A 23,166-nucleotide genomic window follows, 5' to 3' on the forward strand; every position below is an offset into this window, starting at 1 on the left:
TGGAAGAAGCCCTAAAATGTCTGAAAGAGACTGTTTATTGCCAGCTCAACTAACTGGTCAGAGCAGCAGTGCACCCAGTGCTTCCTTTGTATGATAAGCAGTTTGTCAAGGTTAGTGCAGTAATATTTCCAGTCACTATTCCAGTTCCAGATTGCCAGCAGGCACAATGAAGATAAAGTGAACCATGACTTTCTGTGCCCCTGTCCAAGCACCATTATTTTTTGAAGCGGATTGTTTGGATCATTTTAAAGTTCTAAGTGCACTTGCTGTTGCTCTTGAGCGAGTCCACCATGTTCTGTAGTCTTAATATATAATACAGACAGATGTTTTAAAAAAAAACAAATGAATGCTGGTATCATTGCATAAATAACAGTAATAAGGTGCCAAGATGATGATAGACTTGCATGCACAGATATTGAAATAATCATAAAGAACTGCCATTGCTTGCAGCAGTAAAGCAGGAAGAACTGTTTTCCCCTCCCTTTCTGGCCTCCCTTTTACTGCCTGAAGTGAACCATGGCTTGGCATTTTTTAAACCCTCCCTTTGCCTTCCCTACCTCCACTCCTCGTCGTCGTCCTCCTCCACCCCTCCTCCTCCTTCTCCTCTGTTTCACATGCACTTCTGATACTGTCTCTAGGCAGCTATAAACTATCCACTCGCTACAGTTCTCAGAAAGGAGAGGCCTCTTGAATTTGCTCCTTTACTAGGAAACGGCATTCACAGAATTTGTGGGAGGCTATGCTAGGACCCTGGCCTTTCCAGTTATTTTCAGACTTGCTTTGGTTAGTGATGTTTTTTGCTTTTGTCTCATCGTTTGGACAGTTGGCTTTCCAAATCTGTCTCAAAGTTTAAGAGTGTTTCCTTATGAACTCATACAGAATTCCTTATGGTCTTCTAAGTTAACCACAGTGGCAGAAGTGTAATGTTACATAGCAGTGATTTCTATGCACATTGCCACTTGAACCTAAGATTGGTGTACAAGATAAATAATACAGGCTATGTCAGTAGCTAACTAATAACATCATAGATTTTTTTCTACCCTATGCCTTTTCACTATTTTATTTTTTATGGTAACTAGATTTTAATCGGTCAACGTTAATGTTCATGCTGATTCATGTCCCTTGCATTTTGCAACTGCGAGGTCCATAGCAGGCGTCCCACAGAAATGTTTCATTTTACGAGTGTCGTGAGATGCACACTGCCCCCTCTGCAACGCGTTCACCCCCAGTTTCAGAGCTATTCTAGGGCCGTGACCAGTGTTGCTACAGTTACCTTGAAAAAGTAATCTGATTACTGATTACTCCTTTAAAAAGTAACTTAGTTACTTTACTGATTATTTGATTTTAAAAGTAACTAAGTTAGATTACAAGTTACTTTATTAGTTACTTTCAGCAACTGCCGACAACACCCCCACTGCCTCAACATAAAAATGATAACCAGTTTTGCCAATACTCTGTATACTGGAAGTGCATTTTAACAGTAATGTCAACAATGTATAGCAGACATCCCAACCTAACCTACTTAGATACTGAAATTCAGATGTTTGTTCAATAATGCTTAGTCAGTACACCAAATAAAGAAGGCCTATTTATAGAAATTGTGATAGTAAAATATGTAGATTTTGGTAGTTTGGCCTTTTCATGTAGCCTTGGCAAATAGCCATCTAGTATAGGCCTGAGTAATATGCAAATGAAATTACACTTATTAAACTCACCTCAACAAGTCTTTTGCAATCATTTAACCCGCCGTGAGCAATGCTAAAGTCACTGTTACAAACAGTGCAGTGTGCAAGACAATCATTATGTTTTACTCTTATGAGACAATTGGGTACACTTTTGTGTAGTCTGATGTGAAATGGGTCTTAAATGTTCCTTTTTGAGGGGCACTGACTCTGCCATGACGCTCCTGTTTCTAGATACACTGACTGAACTGATTAATTAAGTTCGGGAGAAAAGAGATATAAGCCCACCTACACTGAAAACTGATTGGTTGATTTAGCAAAACAGACCAGGATGTTCTCTGTCTTGGATGCGCTTCAGGCACACACGCACCACTCCTCTCTCTCTCCCTCTCCGTTGTGTGCGTGTTAAACTCAGATGCACACGCGATTTGAAGTCCGGTCTGGCTTGCGTGCTCTTGTTCGCTCTAGGTTCCGGGAGATTTTATGTAATTTGCGAGCATCAGGAAGCCGCTTTCAATATGTGGGAGACTCCCAAACCTTCGGGAGACTTGGGATGTCTAGCTAGACAGCACTTTGTCGCCAGCACAGAATGTACAATGTACCTTAATGTTGTCATGTTTAGCTGACACAAACTCGACACAAATAATGACTAGATAAAATGTGCATCTCTCTCCTCCCTCCATTGTTGTTTACGTTTGTGTCGCTGCGTGGTTTTACACGTGTGTTGTCCTCATGCTAGTGGTGTGCGATACTGTAAAATTTGGTTTGGATCCGATACCAATTAAATATAGGGCAAGTACTGCCGATACCGATACCAATACTGATATTTGTAACTAAAAGCAGTTTATATACTTCAATGTAAGGGAGAACAGTGTGTCATGATTTATGACGTGAATAAAACATCAATATGCTAAATTTGGATACATTTCCATGACCACTAATGGTTTTATGATTTCCACTGTTAATAATTTACAAACATTTCAGCTACGAAACATTGCAAAGCGGGCATGCAAGATGTGAAAGGAATGGTGTTTGCATGACTGTAGGCTAGCCCTTGGTGAAACAGGAACAATGCATTTTAAACAAATTGAGAAATATTGGAAGTGAACTGAAATTAAAGTATCGATCCCATCACGCTGGTATCGATCCGATACCGATACCAATGTCGGTATCGATACTATCGATATTTGAATCGATCTGCCCACCCCTACCTCATGCTGAAAACATGTGCATAGCCTACATGATGTTAATCCCCGAGATAAGAAGAAAGCAAAGAATATATCTTTTTACTAAGGACAATGACAAAAATAGTAACGCACAGTGACTTAGTTAAGTAACTTGTAAATCTGATTACTGGTTTGTAAATAGTAGCGCGTTAGATTACTCATTACCGAAAAAAGTGGTCAAAATAGACTAACGCGTTACTGGCATCACTCATCACTGGCCGTGACTGTGGTTAACAAACTATATCCTAATAGAAAACTGATAGCTTTCCTGGTTAAATGGTATAAGCTAGCAGCTAGGCCTATTACACAACATAAATTGTGCTGGCGACCCAAATAAAATCTCCTGCAACCCACCCGGTTACACCAGTTAGCCTATAGCTTACTTTTAGGTATAGGCTAACTTGTGTAACCCAATTCCAGTTGATTATGCTAAGCTAGGATAATGGTGTCAGACTGGGCTACTGGGCACAGAGAAGAGAGTATCCTCTTTTCTAACTCTGGGTTAGATGGCTAATTCCCTAAAGTGTTGCAATGTTAAGCCGAAAGTTAAAACATGATGGCATGTTTGAGAAAGCTGAGATAAACAAGAATGGCTGACTGATGAACAAAATAGGAAAATGTGCATTAGGACAGAGATTGTGTTGTGGACACCAATACAAATAGTTGAAATGTTTAGATGGGGCCTAATCAATTTGTTGACATGGCAATGGCCATAATGAATTTTGTATAGTATGTTTGTATTGGTGCTTGGAATAAGCTATTAGTATGAACTCAACAGTCTTGTAACAATATTGTATTGCTAATAGAAGTATGTTGCATTGTGACATAGCATTAGAGAAAAGAGATCTATTAGCTTTTTAAAAAAAAAATTCCTAGTTGAGATTTTTGTTGGAAAGCGTTGCATACATGTATATGCTTGGATATCAGGAGTGTACTTCTGTCTGTCTGATCTAGCCCAGCCAAGCCTCCGACCTATAAACCCCCACAGACAGCCTGGCTCTCTGGGAATAGAGTTTACTGCCGTGATCACATGATTATAATGCCCATAGTTGTTTCTTCCCAGGGCATTCACAGTTGCAGGCCAGCCAAGCTGCAGACTACTGAGGCAGCCATAATTGGGTAATGATTAGTTGGTTCTCTCTCCAAAAAACTAGGGATGACTTCAGGGCCACAGCTGTTTTTCCCCAAAGCTGTGTTCCTTTGCACGAAAGCCTGCTCCCACTTTTGGTGTGTTTGCTTGTTGAGACAGGGTGCCCTTCTTGAGAATGGAAAAAAGTGTTGCTAGAATTATCCCATCTGATATCTATTTGATTTGTGGATAAATGTTATATAACCAAAGCAAAACTCTGTAAAACACTTTTGTGTATGTTAGGCTTATGTTATAAAACCCTGCTGGCTGAATACAGAGTTTTATTTTTGTTGTTCACATATGTTGACAAAAAGGGTATATCAATGTCCAAATCAGTTTATTTATTTATTATTTTATTTTTATTTATTTATTTATTTTATTATTTTATTTTAATTTATTTATTTTTTGGGGGGGATAGACTGTACAAAACTGTTTATGGCATCTGAGAGAAAACAGTTATTTTGAACATTTTGTATGTCGTATGCCAATAGCTGCTTTTTTTGCTAAACGATTTAATCCTCTTTTAAAAGTTAGTTCATGAATTATACATTCGAAAAGCAAATGCTCTGTATGTATATAGTAGACCAGTGATGAGTGCACAGCATGGAGCAGGGGAAAAGACAGCGGAAGAGTCTGGGTTTGTGTTTGTGTCAAGGCAGAAACAGCAAAGTTTCCATGTTTAATGTGCAGTGGAAAAGTAGAATGTGCTGACGAGGCTTTTCGTCTGAACTCCAAAATGAATAATCAGACGCGGTTTAGCCTTGCACTGCTAGGAGGCTTCTGGCGGCCAAACCCTGGGCTCTTTGTGGTGAGTCTGAAAAGGAGGCCTTGGCACAGTGCCAGCAGGGCTTTTTGCTTGTTCAGGATTTTTTATTAAATCCTTTATTGTGCTCTGCTCACGCAAGGGGCAGGGGCAGCCTCGGCTGCAGCTCCTGCCGCTGTGAGCAAAGCACTAGAAGAAAACGACAAGAAGCATTGAGGCCCTTTTCTGCACAAAAATCTTCATACATGCATTTTTTGCAATGTTGGCTTCTTAACACTTTTTTTTTTTTTTAAAGATACCGATGATTCTTTACTAAGAGTGAGACGGAAAAAAAAAGTTTAAGACTACTCCATTTTGGTTTGAGAGAGGGTGAGAGAGGTAGAGGAAAACAGAGAGAGATATCCCCTCAGCAGTGAAATCCCAAGAATCTGAGATCAACCAGCTCTCAAGGCAGCACTTAACACTGCAAAGCAAACAGTGCGAAAAAAGGAATAGTTTCAGTGCACATGGAGCAACAACGCTCCCTATAAAAACCAGCTCTGTAAAGGACTGATAGAGAATGAACAGGTTAGAATTTAATTTTTAAAACCTTGTAGCAGATGCACAACTGGTGCTTAGGGTTGTTTTACAATACCATCCTCACTAGACAACTCTTAGTAGTTATGGCATATCAGCTGTATATTTTCATCAAGTTTGAGACTACACAGAATTGCATTTGAAATATCTTGACCACTATACTTCAGGAGAAACAACAGGAGAAAGGAAAGAGGTTACTTTTCTTTAGGGTATTGATCAGATTACAGTAGTTTGTCTTATGAAGTATTGTCAGTTGCAGCCTACTCGGTAATCAAGTGCAAAAACTTAAACTGACATTTCAGATCTTTTTCCTCTATGCAGCACCATCTCCCCAAGACCTGACGGGACTGTTTGCACCTCCAGACACTGTTCCTCCTACACTAATACAACTGGTGGAAGCCATTGAGAGGACGGGTATGAAGATTTTATTTTCTTTACAGCATGTTGTTCCCTTTACTGTGTCAACAATCCCTCTGTCAAGGCATTTGGAGGCGAGCTCTCGGGTCATATTGTCTGATCTGGCTGTAGTTGCGTAAGATCAGTGGATCTGGACACAGCCTCATACATTCCACCAGGTGGAATGGGACAGATGTGTGGGGACATTATTTTCATTTCCTGGTACAGAAAGCTCACCCTGCATGCCTGCCCTGTCCCAGCTCAGCAGCACTCCCCACTCCACTACACCCCCCCCCCCCAACACACACACACACACACACTCCACCTGCACCCCTTCCCCAACCTCCCTCCTCCAATCTTCCTATCCTCGTGCACAGAGAGTGTCGTCCACATGGGAACCTCTCGCACACTCGGTTTATCTATCAGACGAGACTATTTTGGTGTTATGAGTTAATGCCTTGATTTGTCTCACAGGTCTAGACTGCAAGACACTGTACAGGACCTCCACTTCTTCCACCACTGATGGTCTGCCAGCTCCTACAGCCACCCTTAACAGTGGTGAGTTCTCAACTGCAGTTACCAAAGCAATGTGCTTGATGAAATATCGGTTTGGTTTATGGTGCATGAATGATCATTAATGTTGGAATCCTTCCCTAGAAGTTATAGCTTGCTGGGGTTCTTGCACGTGCTGCCCTTTGTAACCTCTTTGTAACCTGATCTGTACTGTAGCAGTGTATTTTAGGAGGGTGGTTTGTGTTGTATTCCATTACATGCAAGTGTTGAAATATATGTATAGCAGACAAATTTACGCTTGGTTCTCACTTACTTAATAAAATCTTCCATTGCTGGTTTGTGTCCAACACTCTCAGTTTGCAACCTTGTCTCTTTAGTGAGGGTGTGAAATGAAAATTGGTCCAAAATCACCACAGTAAATTGGTGGGCAGCTGAGATGCTGGAAGCACAAACAGCTCTACAGCGGTGGCCAGTTTTGCCTTTGGAGCTAGCGAGAGGAAGCACCGTGATCTGACTCTAGGATTTCTCTGCCCCTTCTGCTGCCACAGAGCCGCAGGAGCCGGACATGGGACAGTGGGACGCCGACGCTCTCTCGGCGGCCGTGGTTCGGTACCTGCAGGAGCGTCCCCCGCCGGTCGTCCCCTCGGTGGTCTGCGCAGAGCTTCTGGCAGCGGTGCAGCGTGGAGCCGGTATGCCGCGTGTCACTGCCGCACTCGCCTCGTCTCAGCCACACTCCTCCTCTCCCAGTCATTCATCCCCACTCACATTCTCACACGTCAGTGCAGAGACTCCAGAGAGTAAACACAATTACCCAGATAAATCACTTAACTGGCTGCGTAAGGCCGTGGGAAAAATGGCTGGTAGTGTACTCTGTGTGGGTGTACGTGTCTGTCTGTGCATATGTGTTTGTGTGTGCGTGTGTGTAAATGTGTTTACGTATAGTTTGTTTTTGCATGTGCGTGTACATGTATGACCCAGTAGCTCTTGACACATGTATGAGTGACGAAACCCGCCTGTCTCCTGTCCCAGGTGGCGCTCCAGCAGAGAGGAGGGGGCCGCTACGGGATCTGCTGGAGGGGCCGGCGGTGCCCCTGCACAGCCGCCTGACTCTGCACTATCTGCTCCGGCACCTGGACAAGGTGGCCCAGCACGCCGACAGCAACGGGCTGGATCCGCACACACTCGGACAGATCTTTGGCCCTCTGCTCATCAGAGGCTCAGACACACCGTGAGTTGTGCTTTCTAAATCTTTACTTTTCTTTTTCCTTTTTTTTTTAGTATGTGGTCTCGGCTGTGGAATCGAGATCAAGTTAGTCTTTTTTGAGAAACTGTATGTAGAAATTTGGGTAGAAAAGTGAGTATCAAATGTAATTGACCCTGGTTTAATGACTAGGTGGAGTGTTTCGGTTTTCCGCAATCACTGAATTTTTCACGCTTAAAGGGCTCATCCCCGGAATTTGGCTCGCACTCTGGAATTTTCCTTGATGCAGAATCGTGCAGGAATTTCCCTTACATTCCCCACAAATGCCTTCCTTACATGGGCACTTGCTCTCATGAAATTATGCATAACGTCTCTGTAGATTCAGTGCACTATAGTTATGCAAGTTAGATTATATAAATATTCCAAATATTCACTTGGAAGGAAATTGTAACTTTCATTACATTCTTGCAATTTGTGTTAAAGGCATGTTGTGTTAAGAAACAATTTCATCGTGAGGGCGTAGCAGTCCTTACTGTTAAGCATTTATTACTTTAGCTTTTTCTTTATTGGTTAAATTATCGGAGGGAATAAGCTTACATCTGTAATGCTGTTGGAGACGGTAAATCTATTTAACCCTTAGTTACTGGTAGGTCTGCATGTTATGTTATGCTCCTTGTTCTTGGGTTGGCAGGTCGGAGGCAGACACAGAACTCTTTGCACTTGTGCTGGAGAGACTTCTTTTGGAGAGGGTTTGGGAGCAGGAGCCACTTCCTCCAGGTACACACATACTGTACACACATCTACCTGCTGTGGTTTTGCTTTCAGCTTGCACAACTGTCTTCCCTGTTTAAAAAAAAAAAAAAATACATGTTGATGTGATGTCTTCCATGAACAGCTCTTCCCCCCAAACCTGCCAAAGCCAAAAGTGCCTCTACCCCTGTTGTAAATGGAAACAACATTTCTTTGAGTGATGCAGAATGGTACTGGGGAGACATCTCCAGGTAAATATTTTGCCACATGGTTCACATTGGTCATACTGAAAGGCTAGGAAACTGTTTGTAGGAACTAAAGGGCTGTACTTTCAGACATGAATGGCGTACTTTTCTGGATTTCAGAACAAAGGGACTACTTCACGTTGTCTTTGTAGTGTACAAAATAATAATAAAACTTTGAAGAAATGTTAAGTAAAATAGTTGTATGTTAAAAAGACCGCTGTTCATGCAGTTGAGTTGTGTTGCCTCCTTTTGCTGTTCCATAGAGAGGAGGTGAATGACAAAATGAGAGACACCCCCGATGGTACGTTCTTAGTTCGGGACGCATCAAGCAAAGTAAGAGGAGAATACACACTAACCCTGAGGTGAGAGATGCTTCTTGACTCACTCAGCAACAGCTTGAATGATGCAATTAGTTGACTTAGCTTTAAAGCTTTAAATGAAGGGGTTGGCTTACACGACTAAAAATATGCTTTGAATTTGTCCAGGATGGATGTGCTGTACCTTTAATGTCATAACTGAATTTTGGTCTGTGTCTCTTACAGGAAAGGGGGAAACAATAAGCTGATCAAGATATTTCATCGAGCAGGAAAGTACGGCTTTTCTGAGCCCCTCACCTTCAACTCAGTGGTGGAATTAATCAACCACTATCGCCATGAGTCTCTTGCCCAGTACAATGCCAAACTGGATTCACGGCTGCTATTTCCCATATCAAAATACCAGCAGGTATGCCAGCCATCTCCCGTGGGACTCCTCTACTGCCCAAAACTCTATTGAACACTTAGGGTCCGGAAAACACGTTTATTTACATACACATTTTGAAATATAACATTTCATCTTTTTTTTTACACCATTTTGCCATATTGTTCTTTGTACTCCACAAATAGCCTTCTGGAACACTGATAAAGCTGACTGGGCTGTGTAAAACACTGCCCCCCTGTGGTGGCATGGTAAATGATGCTGAGGCTGATGGCTGATGGCTTTGTGTGTCTCTCAGGAGCAGCTAGTGAAGGAGGACAGTGTGGAGGCGGTGGGCGAGCAGCTGAAGGTCTACCATGAGCAGTATCAGGAGAAGAGCCGCGAGTATGACGTCCTGTACGAGGAATACACACGCACCTCACAGGTAGTGGTCGCCTGCTTATTTCCATCACCAAAGACAAAGACACAGAGGCATTATGAAGACCTAAATGTCAAAAACCAGGCCTTAGAAATTCAGTGTGTACTGTAGAAACTCTGAAGACAGAAATTCAATTTGATGCATTTTTCATTTCCATTGTAGGGCCAAAAGTCATTTTAAAGTGTACAATTAGTTGTGGAAATGAAATGGCCTGCAAAATAGGGCTTGGTACACTGGACACAGTGAAGTAACATCTTGCTGTTCCTCTCATTCTTTTAGGAGCTTCAGATGAAGCGTACAGCCATTGAGGCCTTCAACGAAACCATCAAAATCTTTGAGGAACAGTGTGAGACCCAAGAGCGCTTCAGCAGAGAGACCATCGAGAAGCTGCTGTGCGCTGGCAATGAAAAGGAGATCCAAAGGTGGGTTCTGCTCATGATGACGCATTTACAATATAACACTGACAATTCAGTTCATCATCTTGGTAGAAGCTTGTGACTTTGAGGTCAAAGTAAGTAACAGTTAAAGTTTAACATGTACACGTGCTGTCGGTTGCCATTCTGTTTGCATGCCTCTCGCAATTACCATTGTTGCTGTGTCAGGAAGAAGTTTTAGGAACATCTCTGTTCTGTTTCTCCTTCAGAATTCAGAGCAACTCTGAGAAGCTGAAGTCCAGAGTGACAGAGATTCATGAGAGCAAGATGAAGCTGGAGCAGGACCTGAAGAAACAGGCGACGGACTACCGGGAGATCGACAAGAAGATGAACAGCCTGAAGCCTGACCTGATGCAGCTGAGGAAGCTACGGGACCAGTACCTGGTGTAAGAGGCTCTTGGCCTTTGCTCACCCAAACACACTAGTGTAAATGGGAGGTTTATGTGTATTTGTGTAATGCTTTGCCCTGGTATGCATGCATAGCATGACCCAAGCCTTATGCCTAGTTCACACTACACCAGGGGTCACTCTCAAACTCAAACTACCTACACCCCAACTATCACATATTTGAAAGAAATACTCGATTACTTTGTGGTAAGCTCTTTTGATTGGCTGATTTATAGTTAGGAAGCCAGCCCAAATTTAACCCACCCACAAAATTTGAGTTCGGGAAATTCTGATAACAATTTGAGTCCGGCTACGCCAGGCCAACCTACAAAAGCGTTGATGTAATTGACCATAGTTTATCCAACTGCAGTCCCAAACCTATGTAGACAAATTCTGGGCATTCTTAAGAAGCAAATAGGAAAGCGATCTCAAAATTCATATGCAGACCGAATATCATTACAAATATAAATCAACAACAAATCAAGGGGCCCGCAAGAAGCTGTGTTGCTGGCCAGATTTAGCCCGGTGGGCTGGGAATTTGGGACCACTGCACTACATGATTTTACAGTCGCCTACAGATTTTGCTATGTCTATATTTTTCAAAGTCTTGATCCAAGTGGCTCACTGAAAGGCTTTGAAACTGAAAACCAGTTGAGTAGTGTGAACTGTAGAGTGTTTTGACAATTTTGAAAGTCATGTAGTGTAAACTTGACCTTACCAGCTGCTTGACAGGTACAGGGTCATGTCATTTCCCATGGATGCTGATGATCTTGATGATGTGTTCTCTTGGTCTCATAGTTGGCTCACGCAGAAAGGCGCAAGACAGAGGAGGATCAACGAGTGGCTTGGGATCAGGAATGAAACTGAGGAGTGAGTGCCTCTTCTTGCTATCTGCCTCTCTCTCTCTCTATATATATATATATATATACATATATTTCCTGTGTTGTTTTCCTGTGGGGATGTTCTTTACCACAGCCACTCTCACTCTTGTCGTATTTCTTGTCAGTTTGGGTGACCTGTATGATTTGCTCACCCTTGTTCCCTGTCATGCACTCAGCTTTTACTCGTTGGTGGATGACGAGGACGACCAGCCTCACCAGGATGAGCGCACCTGGTACGTGGGGGACATCAAACGCTCGTACGCAGAGGAGCTGCTTCGGGGCAAGTGTGATGGAACCTTCCTGATCCGCGAGAGTCAGACACAGAAGGGCTCGCTCGCTTGCTCAGTTGTGTAAGTCAAGCACCAGGCTGACACTTGTCAGTTAATCAGTCTGTACTCCGTCTGGTCACGTCTGGTCACGTGTAAGCGGCACTGTAGTTCTCCTTTGTCTCTGCATCAAATTGCACCTGTGCAGTGGAGGGGAAGTCAACCAGGAAGTCAGTAGAAATTTAGCACATTCCACTGCTTGAAGGTTGCAGGTTATCAGAGAAAAGTAAACAACATTCTCCATCACACACACACACACACACACACACACACCAGGGTTTCCATTGGCCGGAAAAAAAATGAAATATTAAAAAAATTAAATCTCTCCGGTCAAATTGTCCGATTGAAATTGGCTAATAATCCCATCCCCTAACGCAATCTGAATTTGAGAATAAGCCTTAATATGTAAGCCTATATTGTACGTCCTCTAGCTATGTGTTTAAATGAACAGGCTCTACCGTTTGAAAAGTAAGCTATTAAACAACACGCATAGCATTTCAAATAGGAAGCGCACGCTTAAAATGTCCATGTTAAACAAAGAACAAATGAGTGAGGCGGTTCAAACATGGCCAGGCCCAAGCAGACTAGCCTTAAAAGTTTTTTCAGAGGCCAGACGCGATGGATGATGATAAATTGGTAACGTCTGAAGCCTCAAATGTCCGGTCAACTCCACCACCACCAGATAAAAAGCAGAAGTGTTGGGCGTATCTGTCGGAATCAGTGACATTGGAAGTGGAGTTGCGGGGGGTGCGACCGCTCCAAGACACTGTCATTCTCCGTGTACACTGGACATGCAAAGTGTTCTTTACCCAAAGCATACAGTAGGCCTATGCGTTCTCTGTCTATGATCTGCAGGGCTAGGGCCTCCTCGACGAGGCGATTACTGGTCCGCGGATAATTTCTGGCACAATTAAACGGTATCATTGAACCGCGGCCGAAAGAAAAAGAAACTAAACATTTCCCAGAATAGGAAACATTTCTTAATTTATTGTTATCAAATGAAGAGGCATAGCATTAGGGGGTAGTGGTGTGAGCACTCTTTCTTGTGTGTGCGCATCTGTGTAAGTTGAACAGTCACCACTGGAGATAACGTGGGTAGCAGCAACAAACAACGTAGCCTTTTTAAAACAACGAACGAAGCGGACTCTTGCTGTCTGAAAAGATACTGGCTAGATCTTGTTAGGCATGTTTAAGTTAGGCTAATAAACATGTTGCATTTTATACAGCCTGATTATGTCATTCTTTAAGCTACATAGCCTGTCTCCAGTTTTCCTCAATTTAACTAATTAAGAAGGGATAATAGGATATTTATTAATGTGTAATAGGATATTACACATACATACAGCACACTGCTTGCTACAGTAACCCTCCTCTACATACTTGCTGCACACTGCCCCCCCCCCCCCCTCCCTACATACACAGCACATTGTCTTCAGGATCTTCTCCAACACACATCCTCTACATACTAACAGCACACTGCCCCCACCTACCCACACACACACTGCACACACACACACACACAGTCACTGCTCCACTCCCGTCCCGCCCACACACACATCTTCACTGTCATCACTCACATACATCATACATACAGTACTCAGCACATTATTTCATCAGGAAGCTTCTCCAACACACATCCCCAACATACTTACAGCACACTGCCCCCCCCCCCCCCAATACACAGCACATTGTCTCATGAGGAAGCTTCTCCAACACACATATTGCACACTGCCCTCTCCCCACATACACAGCACACTATCCCATCTCCCCTGTCATCCCCCCAACACACACACCAAGACCCCTGGCAGTTGGGTTAGCCCCTTGAGCCGTGGATCTGCCCAAGGTTTCTTCCTTGGTAAGGGAGTTTTTCCTTGCCCCTGTTGCTCTTGGGTGCTCCTTTTTGGTGCCCCCCCCCCAAATCCCAATCCTCCCCCACCTTTCTTATGCAGCCCTTGCCACTTAATCTACTAAGTGGCCCTTGCCACTTAATCCCCTCTTCTACTACCCCCCCCCCCCCCATAAATGCACAAATAGGCTGACACCAGACATAATTTCACTGCATTTCTTACTTCCAGTAACTATATGCATGTGACAATAAACTTCCTTGTATCCTTGTATCCTTGTGTATTTGACCGGCATATCATCAAAATGTCCGGAAAACGAAACCATTTTTTTCTAGCGGAAACTCTGACACACACACACACACACACAGAAGGGCCTGATCTGCCCTTAAGTGACTCTTGTGTGTTTGCTTCTCCCCTCCTGCAGGATGGATGGTGAGGTGAAACACTGCGTGATTTACAAGACTGCTACGGGCTACGGGTTCGCCGAGCCTTACAACCTGTACAGCTCCCTCAGAAACCTGGTGCTTCACTACAGGCACACCTCCCTCGTCCAGCACAACGACTCGCTGAATGTAACGCTCACCTACCCAGTGCTTGCGCCGCAGCCAAGATGAACACGGTACCTAGCATTTGAGAGGGGTGGCCCACACAAGCATGGCAAAGTGCACAGTAATTCAGTAGCTAAGAGTTCATAGCAAAATCTCTTATGTTGGCAAAGAAATAGTGACAAAGCACAAAAGAAAATCTGAACATAGTTATCTGTAGACAAAAAGAGAGAGAGTGAATGTGAAGATAAATGTGTGGCTTTTATTCCAGCCCATCATGTTCTATATTAGACAAAAGCAGCCGCAGCAATAATCCTAGCATGTGTGCTGGCTGAGGTACTCTGTTGTCATAGAAAATACAGTTGCAGGCATTTGTTTTTTTTTACAGAGAGAGAACTGTTATCATACAGTATGTTACTTTTTCCGAAAGACTGACAATTCTATGTCTTTTGTGCTCCGTCTTGGGGCTTGTTTGTTTTCCTATTCCGTAAAAGCTTGATTATGTGCCATTAAGCTAGACTTGACTTACTATGTGAATGAAACGGGCATGGATGGGACAGTTTGGTGAATGGATGAGACTGAGGAGAAGAGAATGCTTCAGCTTTAGAATGAAATGTATATTTGAACTCTGACACTGCTGTGGGTTTTTGAGTGTGTGCATGTGTGTGTGTCTGTGGACACACCGGTTGATACATGTGATGTTTTTTGTTCACCTTAGTAGTGAACTCCTTACATGTGATTTCATGAAGATGTGAAAAAGGTGAATGACGGTAGTTTCACATGTGTCGACCAACACCCCGCCCCACCCACCCACCTTTTTTAATATGCGTATAATCTAACGCTACTCAGAAACAAATGCTGCCATATTTTGTAGATATCCATTCATTTGTGTTATATACCCTGAAGAGGATGTTTTTGCTTATTTAGGTCTACTGCCTAGTAGCTTTGCATGACCACCATGGAAACAGGCAGTTTTTGAAGCATCATGAGAAGTGTGTGTGTGTGTGTGTCCCCCCCATTCTCTTTGGATTACATTTGTGGCCAGAAAAGTCTAATTTCTCTCTGACAAAGAGGGTACACCACACCGGTTGATCTTAACTTTGTTGCAGTAGGTGGCCTGTCTTGATCTGTGTTGAGTTATATAAAAATACAGAATGACAGTTTTATAGAACTATTGAGCTTCATTTATGTCACATGTGAAAGTTTGGATTACGAATAGTCATCTAATGACCATTTTTGGTGCTTAATACAGGACAGGTGTTAAAAATACTTGTCCTCAAAAAAAAAAAAAGATTTCATCTGAATTATTGCAGCACTTTTGGTAAATAAAATTTCTAATTTAGAATAATGGTAATAAACAGACTAAAATACCTGATTGAGGTAGTTTAGTCAGATCTGCATAGAATTTGGTCATTTTAGTTGCCTGGAGGCCTGAGCAAGTGATTAGGGTTGAGAGAAGGTGAGATATTCATAAAGTGCCTTGAGCCTTTGTACAGTCTCAGAGAAAAAAGTCTCGAGGCGTAATTCATGACTTTGTATGTGGATTTTGTTTTAGAGATTTTCGAAGGGATATAGGTGTGGTCATTGTTACTTGTTACTGAGAGCACTATGCCAATTTACCCTCCCTATTTTGAAAGACATGAGTCAGGGTCATGGGATTGTCATGGCTGACTAAATCAACACCCAGTTTCCTTTATGGTAACATTCATCTGGAAGACTGTAAATGTGAACTACCAGCCCAAAGCCAATGTATTGTTGATGGTATTCAAAGCCTTTTTGAAACGATCAAGAGATATATAATGTGTATTAAAGGGGTGGTTCAGGATTTTGGACATAGGACCTCATTTCCAAGTAAGCAAGTGTGATATTTATCAGACTGTTTTCAACACATTACTAGAAGGACTGGAGGATATGTGTTGAAAACGGTCTCCACTGATAAATATCACACTTGCTAACTTGGAAATGAGGTCCTATGTCCAAAATCCTGAACCACCCCTTTAAGCTACACAGGTACCTGAGGGCCCATGGTTGTTCACAAACATACACAAAAGCCAAATGCATCTACCTAACCACAGTATTCCCTCTCCTTATAACCTGTAATTTTAGATAGAAATTTAAGCAATAAAACCAATTAATTTCTTAGATTATTTTTTTTGTCATAAAAAGGCTGCCTTTCTAAAAGAATAAGAAAACATTTAAGTATTGCAAGGAATCTACAGTAAGCCTTAACACGTATCTCTTTGCATGTGTGATTTGAAAGGAAATCATTTTGAAAGCTTGTTGATTGGTACTAGGAAAGATTTTAAGCCGTGAATTCTTTGAATGCACTACAAAGCACAGTTTTAACTAACTGAAGTTTAGAGGTTTCTTTTTTATTAGTTATATGTACAGTATATAACATGATTGTTATCCTTGAGAGATACACATTTTGGTGGTTTGGCTGACCAATGGCTCTTTATCATAAGATGAATATATCTATACGTTTTTTTTTCTCCATGGATGGCACCAGGAAGGATCTCAAGAGGAGAAATCAACCTATGTTACATCTGTGTTTTACTGAAATCTCCACAGGTCCGAAAATAAGCTAGACAGATTTTTTCCCACTTGTACATTTACAAAATGTTTACATCTAAAGAACCAAATAGCAGATGTGTTTCAAAGTCAGTTTACCTGTTGAGATACAAATTGTTGATTATTCTGGTGTCTTTGTTTTATTAAACTTGAACTGTCTTTTTTTAATCTTGTCTGTGTTCTCAGTTGTTCCCGTGGTGCAACCTCTCAGCACAGTAAAACATTTGAAACAACAAACTGTTGTGTCTGTATGAACTGAAACAACAAAATTAAACAACAAATTACCCGGGAAAAGTGGTCTGTGATGTTTCTTGCAATGTTTACAGAACTTGGAAACTGACTAACTGACTGAGTTTCTTTTACTTCTTTTACGTCTTTTACAACAACTAATGCACTCCTCTATTCTAATGTGTCTTTTTGTATTGGGTCTGCTTGATGAGCGGAACCAGGAGACAGGTCAGCCTCACATGGATCCATGTGATAAGCTGCTGCAACCGCGATAACATGCAGTAGGTTGTCCACATTGAAGTATACTTGAATCATCTACAGGAATTTGAAAATTACAATGGTGATCAAGGGGGTTTATAGCCATTCTTTGGCTATTTACATTTTAGGCTACGTTTATACGTTGACGATGAAAAGAGAAGACGCAGAAGTGGTGTCTCGTCTTCATTTTTTTATTCGCGTTTAGACGAGCATTCTCAGGGGGAAATCTTTGTTTATATGAAGACGCAAGAGTATGTGATATTCGATTGGATATGCATTCCAGACCGCTGGGTGGTGGTGTGATAGAACCCCGGTACGTCACGCGCAGACATTCTAATTTGACAGTTTAGCCAGAGAGGTAATCAAGGATCTTTGGTTTAGCTGTTTAGACGGAGACGCAACCCGGGTCGTCTTCAAAACTCTACACTCTGGAAGGAGTCTTCAGATTTGTGCGTCTTCAAGCCCCGATGGCGGGGTAGCTGTGTAAACGAAAGGCACTTGTGATAAAATATTTTGTCGTCTTCCTTCGCAATCGTTCTCGTATAAACGGCCCCTTAATTTAGCATTGTCGTGGGCTTTGAATGAAACCACTGTGAGGTCATCACTTCTGAGAGACTGCTTTTCTGGGATGGTCTTCTCATACCCCATCCTGTTGTTAAATTAGTTGCAAAATGTTCCTTGTATACTTCATTTCAACATTTCATTAGTTGTCTATGTCATCACATTGCAGATCAAAACATTTTGGTTTTATTTATTTTAAGTACTTGGTTTTATTTAAAATGTAAAACCAAGTATTGGTAATGGTTTTATTTACATTTTAAGTCACAACTTTTTTTTTTTTTGGAAATGGGGTTATAATAGAACTGAGCATGTATGCAGGGAAGATTTATATATACAATACTTGGCTATTCATCGTGTCATCAGTTTGTATTTTAAGGTTTTGTTGGCTCGATCTCCCCTGCATCTGAAAGACATTTTGTTTTTCTCTGTAAAACCTCAGGGCTATGTGGAACCTGCCAAGGGAATTACCCTGCCTTACAAACCTTCATTATGTTGGTAATTTATTGGTCACTGAGTGAGTGAGTGGCAGCGAAAAGGGAAATGCATACTGTGTGGCTGCTCAGACTAGCCATGAGGAACTCTGGCAATGTGTCACTAGTCACATGCACCAGGCACTGGTGTTTTAAAAGCAAGATAGTAGGTTTTCACACAGACCTATGAGTAAATCTAAAGAGGTCTACATGTGTAACCTCTTTCACTTTGTTTGCTAAAGACTTAATAAAAGCCCTAAATATACTTTTGACAAATGCTCCCCAAAGGTCTCTCCATAGTGACCAAGATTGTTGCATCTGTAAATTGATATAGTGCATTAAAAGGCATTTGCATTTGACTGTAGGCCACTGGCACCATGTTTGGTCAATCAGAATAAATTCAAGACATTTGTAGAAATGTTGATATAAACAGACACCTTTCTCTAGTTTAAACCATACCCTGATGGGGGAATCTACAGAATGTACTAAAAGATAACAAACGACACCTGTTTTCGCTGAGAGATGTCTTATGACTGTGTAATAATTTCTAGGGCTTGTGATGTGTGACTGCAAGACACCACTGGCCAGATATCTTGTCAGAGTTGATGCACAAGTCACATGGTTTGTTTCTCAGCCAAACATGTTACACCAAATAAAAATGTTTCTGCATGACCTTCTGCTTCAGACACTGTGTTTGAAGAGAGAAGGTCTCAGGTTTACGATAAATAGAAGGGTAATAAATTTAAGAGAAGGTCTCAGGTTTACGATAAATAGAAGGGTATTTAGGCAGGTCTATATATGAATAAAAACACCTAACCTCAAAATTGATACAAAAGGTTTTTCAACTGATTATGATACCTTTAGATGTACTTAATAACATATTAAAAATCTAGTAAAATCTGACCCCAGTAAAGGGGTCATTTTTAAGATGGCGTCCAAGATGGCCACGAGAAGCTAATTTGGGATATCTGAAGCATATTCAACCTAGGAAAGTGTTTTTCGTGTTTAATCATATTTAGAGGTCACTGATTCATATATGTCAGGCTGAAGTATCAGTTCATCATTTTCAAAGACTTGTAATTTTCAAGATGGCATCCAAGATGGCCACCAGAAGCTAATTTTGGCTATATCTGAAGCATTATTCAGCCTAGGAAAGTGTTTTCCATGTTTAATCAGATTTAGCGGTTACTGAATCATATATGTCACACTAAAGTATTAGTTCATCATTTTCAAGACTTATAATTTTCCAGATGGCCACCAGAAGCTAATTTTGGCTATATCTGACGCATTATTCAGCCTAGGAAAGTGTTTTTCGTGTTTAATCAGATTTAGAGGTCACTGATTCATATATGTCACACAATCCTTCATTAAATCATGCCACCCTAAAAAGATGGTTGTGGCATAACAAGAGGTCATGAATGAATTATAATCTATTGAATTGTAATTAGGCCCTCTTTTTCCACAACTTTCCAACCATGCTGCCAATTCAGTCTACTTAAAGCATAGAGAACGATAGACATAATTTCATTCTACTTTTTTCTCACGACTTTCTGTCAGTTCAGTCACATACATACGACAGACTATTAGGGCCACACATGAAGAAGACAAATATTTTTGCCATGATGAGAAGCCAGCCCCAACATGTCGTTTAAAATCGACATGTCAACATTAAACACAACATTTTGTGAATGAAGTTGAAATATCATGTCAACTTTAATCTCTAGGATCTTTGGTGTCAGCAAAAGACAGCATTCCAGAAGAGGAGATTTTTTCCTTCAGTCATGTGTTCACTATGCCTTCACTATGCCTTCACTACTCCCAATCAGACAACAGAGGTGATTGGTGAATTAACCTTTAAACACTGTTCGTTGCTACCCCCCCCCTTACCCCCCGTCAAATTTAACCGGACAGTTTTAACTGCTCTTAAATACCAATACCATGACAAAAAGTATTATTAAATAGAACATTTATTGTAAACAGAACCTTATTAGATAATTAACATCTACAACATGTGTGTTTGTGTGTGTGGGTGTGTGTGTTTCTGTATGTGCGTGAATGTGTGCAAACACTCACTGGTGGTTCACATGCACAGTGGAAACATGACAACATGAACTGTGTGTGTGTGTGTGTGTGAGAGAGAGAGAGAGAGAGAGAGAGAGTGTAAATGTGTGTGTGTGTGTGTGTGTGTGTGTGTGTGTGTGTGTGTGTGTGTTTGTGTGGGTGTGAGTGTTTCTGTGTGTGCATACATGCATGTGTGTGCAAACAATGGTGGTTCACATGCACATGTGGCAACATGACAACATGAACTGACAACATGAACTGTGTGTATGTGTGTGTGTGTGTGTGTGTGTGTGTGCACATGTGTGTGTATGTGTCTGTTTGTGTGTGTGCGTGCATGCATGTGAGTGCGAACATTGGTGATTCACATGCACAAGTGGCAACATGAACTGACAACATAAACTGTGTGTGTGCGTGTGTGTGTGTGTGTATGTCTGTTTGTGTGTGTGTGTGTGTGGTTGTGTTTCTGTATGTGTGTGAATGCATATGTGTGCGAACATTGGTGGTTCACACGCACGAGTGGCAACATGACAACATGAACTGACAACATGTACTGAGTGTGTGTGTGTGTGTGTGTGTGTCTGTGAGTGGGTGTACATGTGTGTGTGCTTTATGTGTGTCTGTTTGTGTGTGTGTGTGTGTGGGTGTGGGTGTGTGTGCATGCATGCATGTGTGTGGGAACATTGGTGGTAAGTTGTAGGAGTGTGTGGAGAGAGATGTCTTTTATCTCCTGGATGAAAATGATACTCTTTCCCAATCATTTCCTATGGCGGTCATTTTTGACCGTGAACAAAAAAAGTGTTTCTAAGTTGAATAAATCACTCAAAATTCAAAGGAAGTAGTCCTAATCAATTCTATGTGTTCAAACGCCTTTTGTGAAGGATATCATAAGATCTTGAGGCAATCTGATGAAAAAAATCTGATGGTACAGGGAATGTGTACATCGGTCATTTTTGACCGGAACAGTGTTAGAAGGTTAAGATACCAAGTGATGGCTGTACTTTTTGGTTGGAAGTCCACAGACTCTCATACAACATTATGGCACAACACCCCGAGTAGGAAGGTTGTCCTTGCCTCATTATTTGTGACTCCAGAACGTCTCCCTCCAACTGAATCGGCTAGTAAGCTTCACAGCTTTTTAAAGTTATCCGCTGTAACTGTGTGCATTTCTGCAAGACAGGAGGATGATGGATGATGATGAATAATGATATAGTAATTATTTCTGATATAGTTTAATATTAAGTTTAATTAGCTCCTCCTTATGATAGATGCCAACATGTATTTGATGCACACAAATATATAATGCATGCCTATGCATGGGTTATGGTTCACTAAAGTCATAGAACTGCCAGAACTATATATATTATAAAAGCATATATACCCTGTACATGAAATATAACATCAATCAACTTATATTCCCATCTTCCACCACACTTTGCATAATACATAATCTATTCTATAGGCGGATCTAGTGTGCAGCTGATACATTTTGGTATGTACAGTCCAGGGGAAACAAATTAAACATCCTAAACTATATATTTTCTGAAAGCATATAACCTGCAGATGAGATATAACACCAGATATAAGACATGTCCCATTTTCCTCCATGCCATGAACAATACATTGCCCTCTATTCTGTATAGGCAAATCTAGTGTAAAGTGGATACATGTTGACTTATATTGTCTGAAATCAGATTAAACACCCTTAACTATATATTTTCTGAAAGCATATAACCTGCAGATGAGACAAAACACCAGATAAGACATGTCCCATCTTCCTCCATGCCATGGAGATGGTTCATAATCCTGTATTGCATTTGCTCTGTATTAAAACACATTGAATTTAATATATAGCTGAAAAAGGTAGAGCATTGAAACATTTTCAATATTACCATTTAAAATCATATTCTTGTTTAATATGACACCCCTGTAGGCTGAATAATAATTGAGATATAGCCGTAATTGCGTAGCAGTAATTGAGATATGTGCTGTAAACTGATCCTGCTTCTGTCGGTGGGTAGGATACACCGAACTTGCAAGTGGGATATTCTTCCTACAGGCAGTAGGGGCGGGCGAGAGAGCTTTTATTCGCCCCATAATGAGTCATTTAACCATATACCGACTTACGAAGATGATTAATCAACACGAAAACGTTGCCTGGTGTCCCTTTAAGTTACACACAAAGAGAAGGAGTGACCTCTAGTATGAATATGCAATGTAAAGGTGTGGTGGAAGGGGATGTGGCCTTTTGGTGCCATCAAGTCTGGTCAGCTTCTATTGTCTTTTAATTAAAACTACCCCATTTCCTGGGAAGTTCTTCAGAGGCCTGGACACATGCTGTTTCTACAAACATTAACGTTTCACACCTGGTGATAAGCAAAAGGCCTCTAGACAGGCTTTCATTCAAGGATAAACAATGGATACACTGCATACAGACCAAAAACACACACAGGGTACACATGGGTACAAAAATCACGAATGACCATAAGAAGTACGCAGTATGTACATTTACAGAAATGATTCTGATTCACAACACTTTCAATACCATTGATTGTTTTAAACATTCGACAATAACCTCCACCATCATCAAACATGTTCTGAATGCCTGATCACAGAATTCATACCCACCTCTTATTTTACCACTACACCCCTGCTTATAAGGCTACTGCTAATACATTGCACATATTTATATTGAATTTTTATTACTGTAACCATACCACTTTCTTAATTGTAGCCTACACTAGGCCCTGTCTACACTGCACTATGTATTATACTGTTACTACACCACCTGCCTATAACATTGCACTTTTCTGCGTTTTTGCACTTCTGGTCGTTAGGCGCAAACTGCATTTTGTTGTCTCTGTACTTGTCTGCACAACGACAATAAAGTTGAATCTAATCTAATCTAAATTTGTAAAACAGGCCCAATTTTACCTTAAAATGCCATTTTAAGGTGTGACCCCTTAATCTTACAAATCCCTTTATTTGGTGTGACTGACTAAAGGGGT

At 41.3% G+C, this 23,166-nt stretch overlaps 1 protein-coding gene across 1 annotated transcript in view; it reads left to right on the plus strand.

The window, feature by feature from the left end:
- pik3r2 (phosphoinositide-3-kinase, regulatory subunit 2 (beta)) overlaps positions 1 to 15,076 on the plus strand; it is a 29,268-nt gene extending 14,192 nt beyond the window's left edge. Inside the window, exons 3-16 of the mRNA XM_042100899.1 lie at positions 5,698 to 5,790; positions 6,247 to 6,330; positions 6,834 to 6,974; positions 7,315 to 7,513; positions 8,178 to 8,263; positions 8,382 to 8,487; positions 8,745 to 8,843; positions 9,024 to 9,204; positions 9,476 to 9,601; positions 9,875 to 10,017; positions 10,239 to 10,415; positions 11,215 to 11,286; positions 11,474 to 11,647; positions 13,892 to 15,076. Coding sequence (XP_041956833.1) covers positions 5,698 to 5,790; positions 6,247 to 6,330; positions 6,834 to 6,974; positions 7,315 to 7,513; positions 8,178 to 8,263; positions 8,382 to 8,487; positions 8,745 to 8,843; positions 9,024 to 9,204; positions 9,476 to 9,601; positions 9,875 to 10,017; positions 10,239 to 10,415; positions 11,215 to 11,286; positions 11,474 to 11,647; positions 13,892 to 14,081 — 1,871 coding nt within the window. The 3' untranslated portion in view covers positions 14,082 to 15,076. The remainder of the gene's footprint in view (positions 1 to 5,697; positions 5,791 to 6,246; positions 6,331 to 6,833; positions 6,975 to 7,314; positions 7,514 to 8,177; positions 8,264 to 8,381; positions 8,488 to 8,744; positions 8,844 to 9,023; positions 9,205 to 9,475; positions 9,602 to 9,874; positions 10,018 to 10,238; positions 10,416 to 11,214; positions 11,287 to 11,473; positions 11,648 to 13,891) is intronic.
- Positions 15,077 to 23,166: the final 8,090 nt, after the last annotated feature.

This window comes from Alosa sapidissima, chromosome 1 (assembly GCF_018492685.1).
Source record: "Alosa sapidissima isolate fAloSap1 chromosome 1, fAloSap1.pri, whole genome shotgun sequence".
NCBI classification, from domain to species: Eukaryota; Metazoa; Chordata; class Actinopteri; order Clupeiformes; family Clupeidae; genus Alosa; species Alosa sapidissima.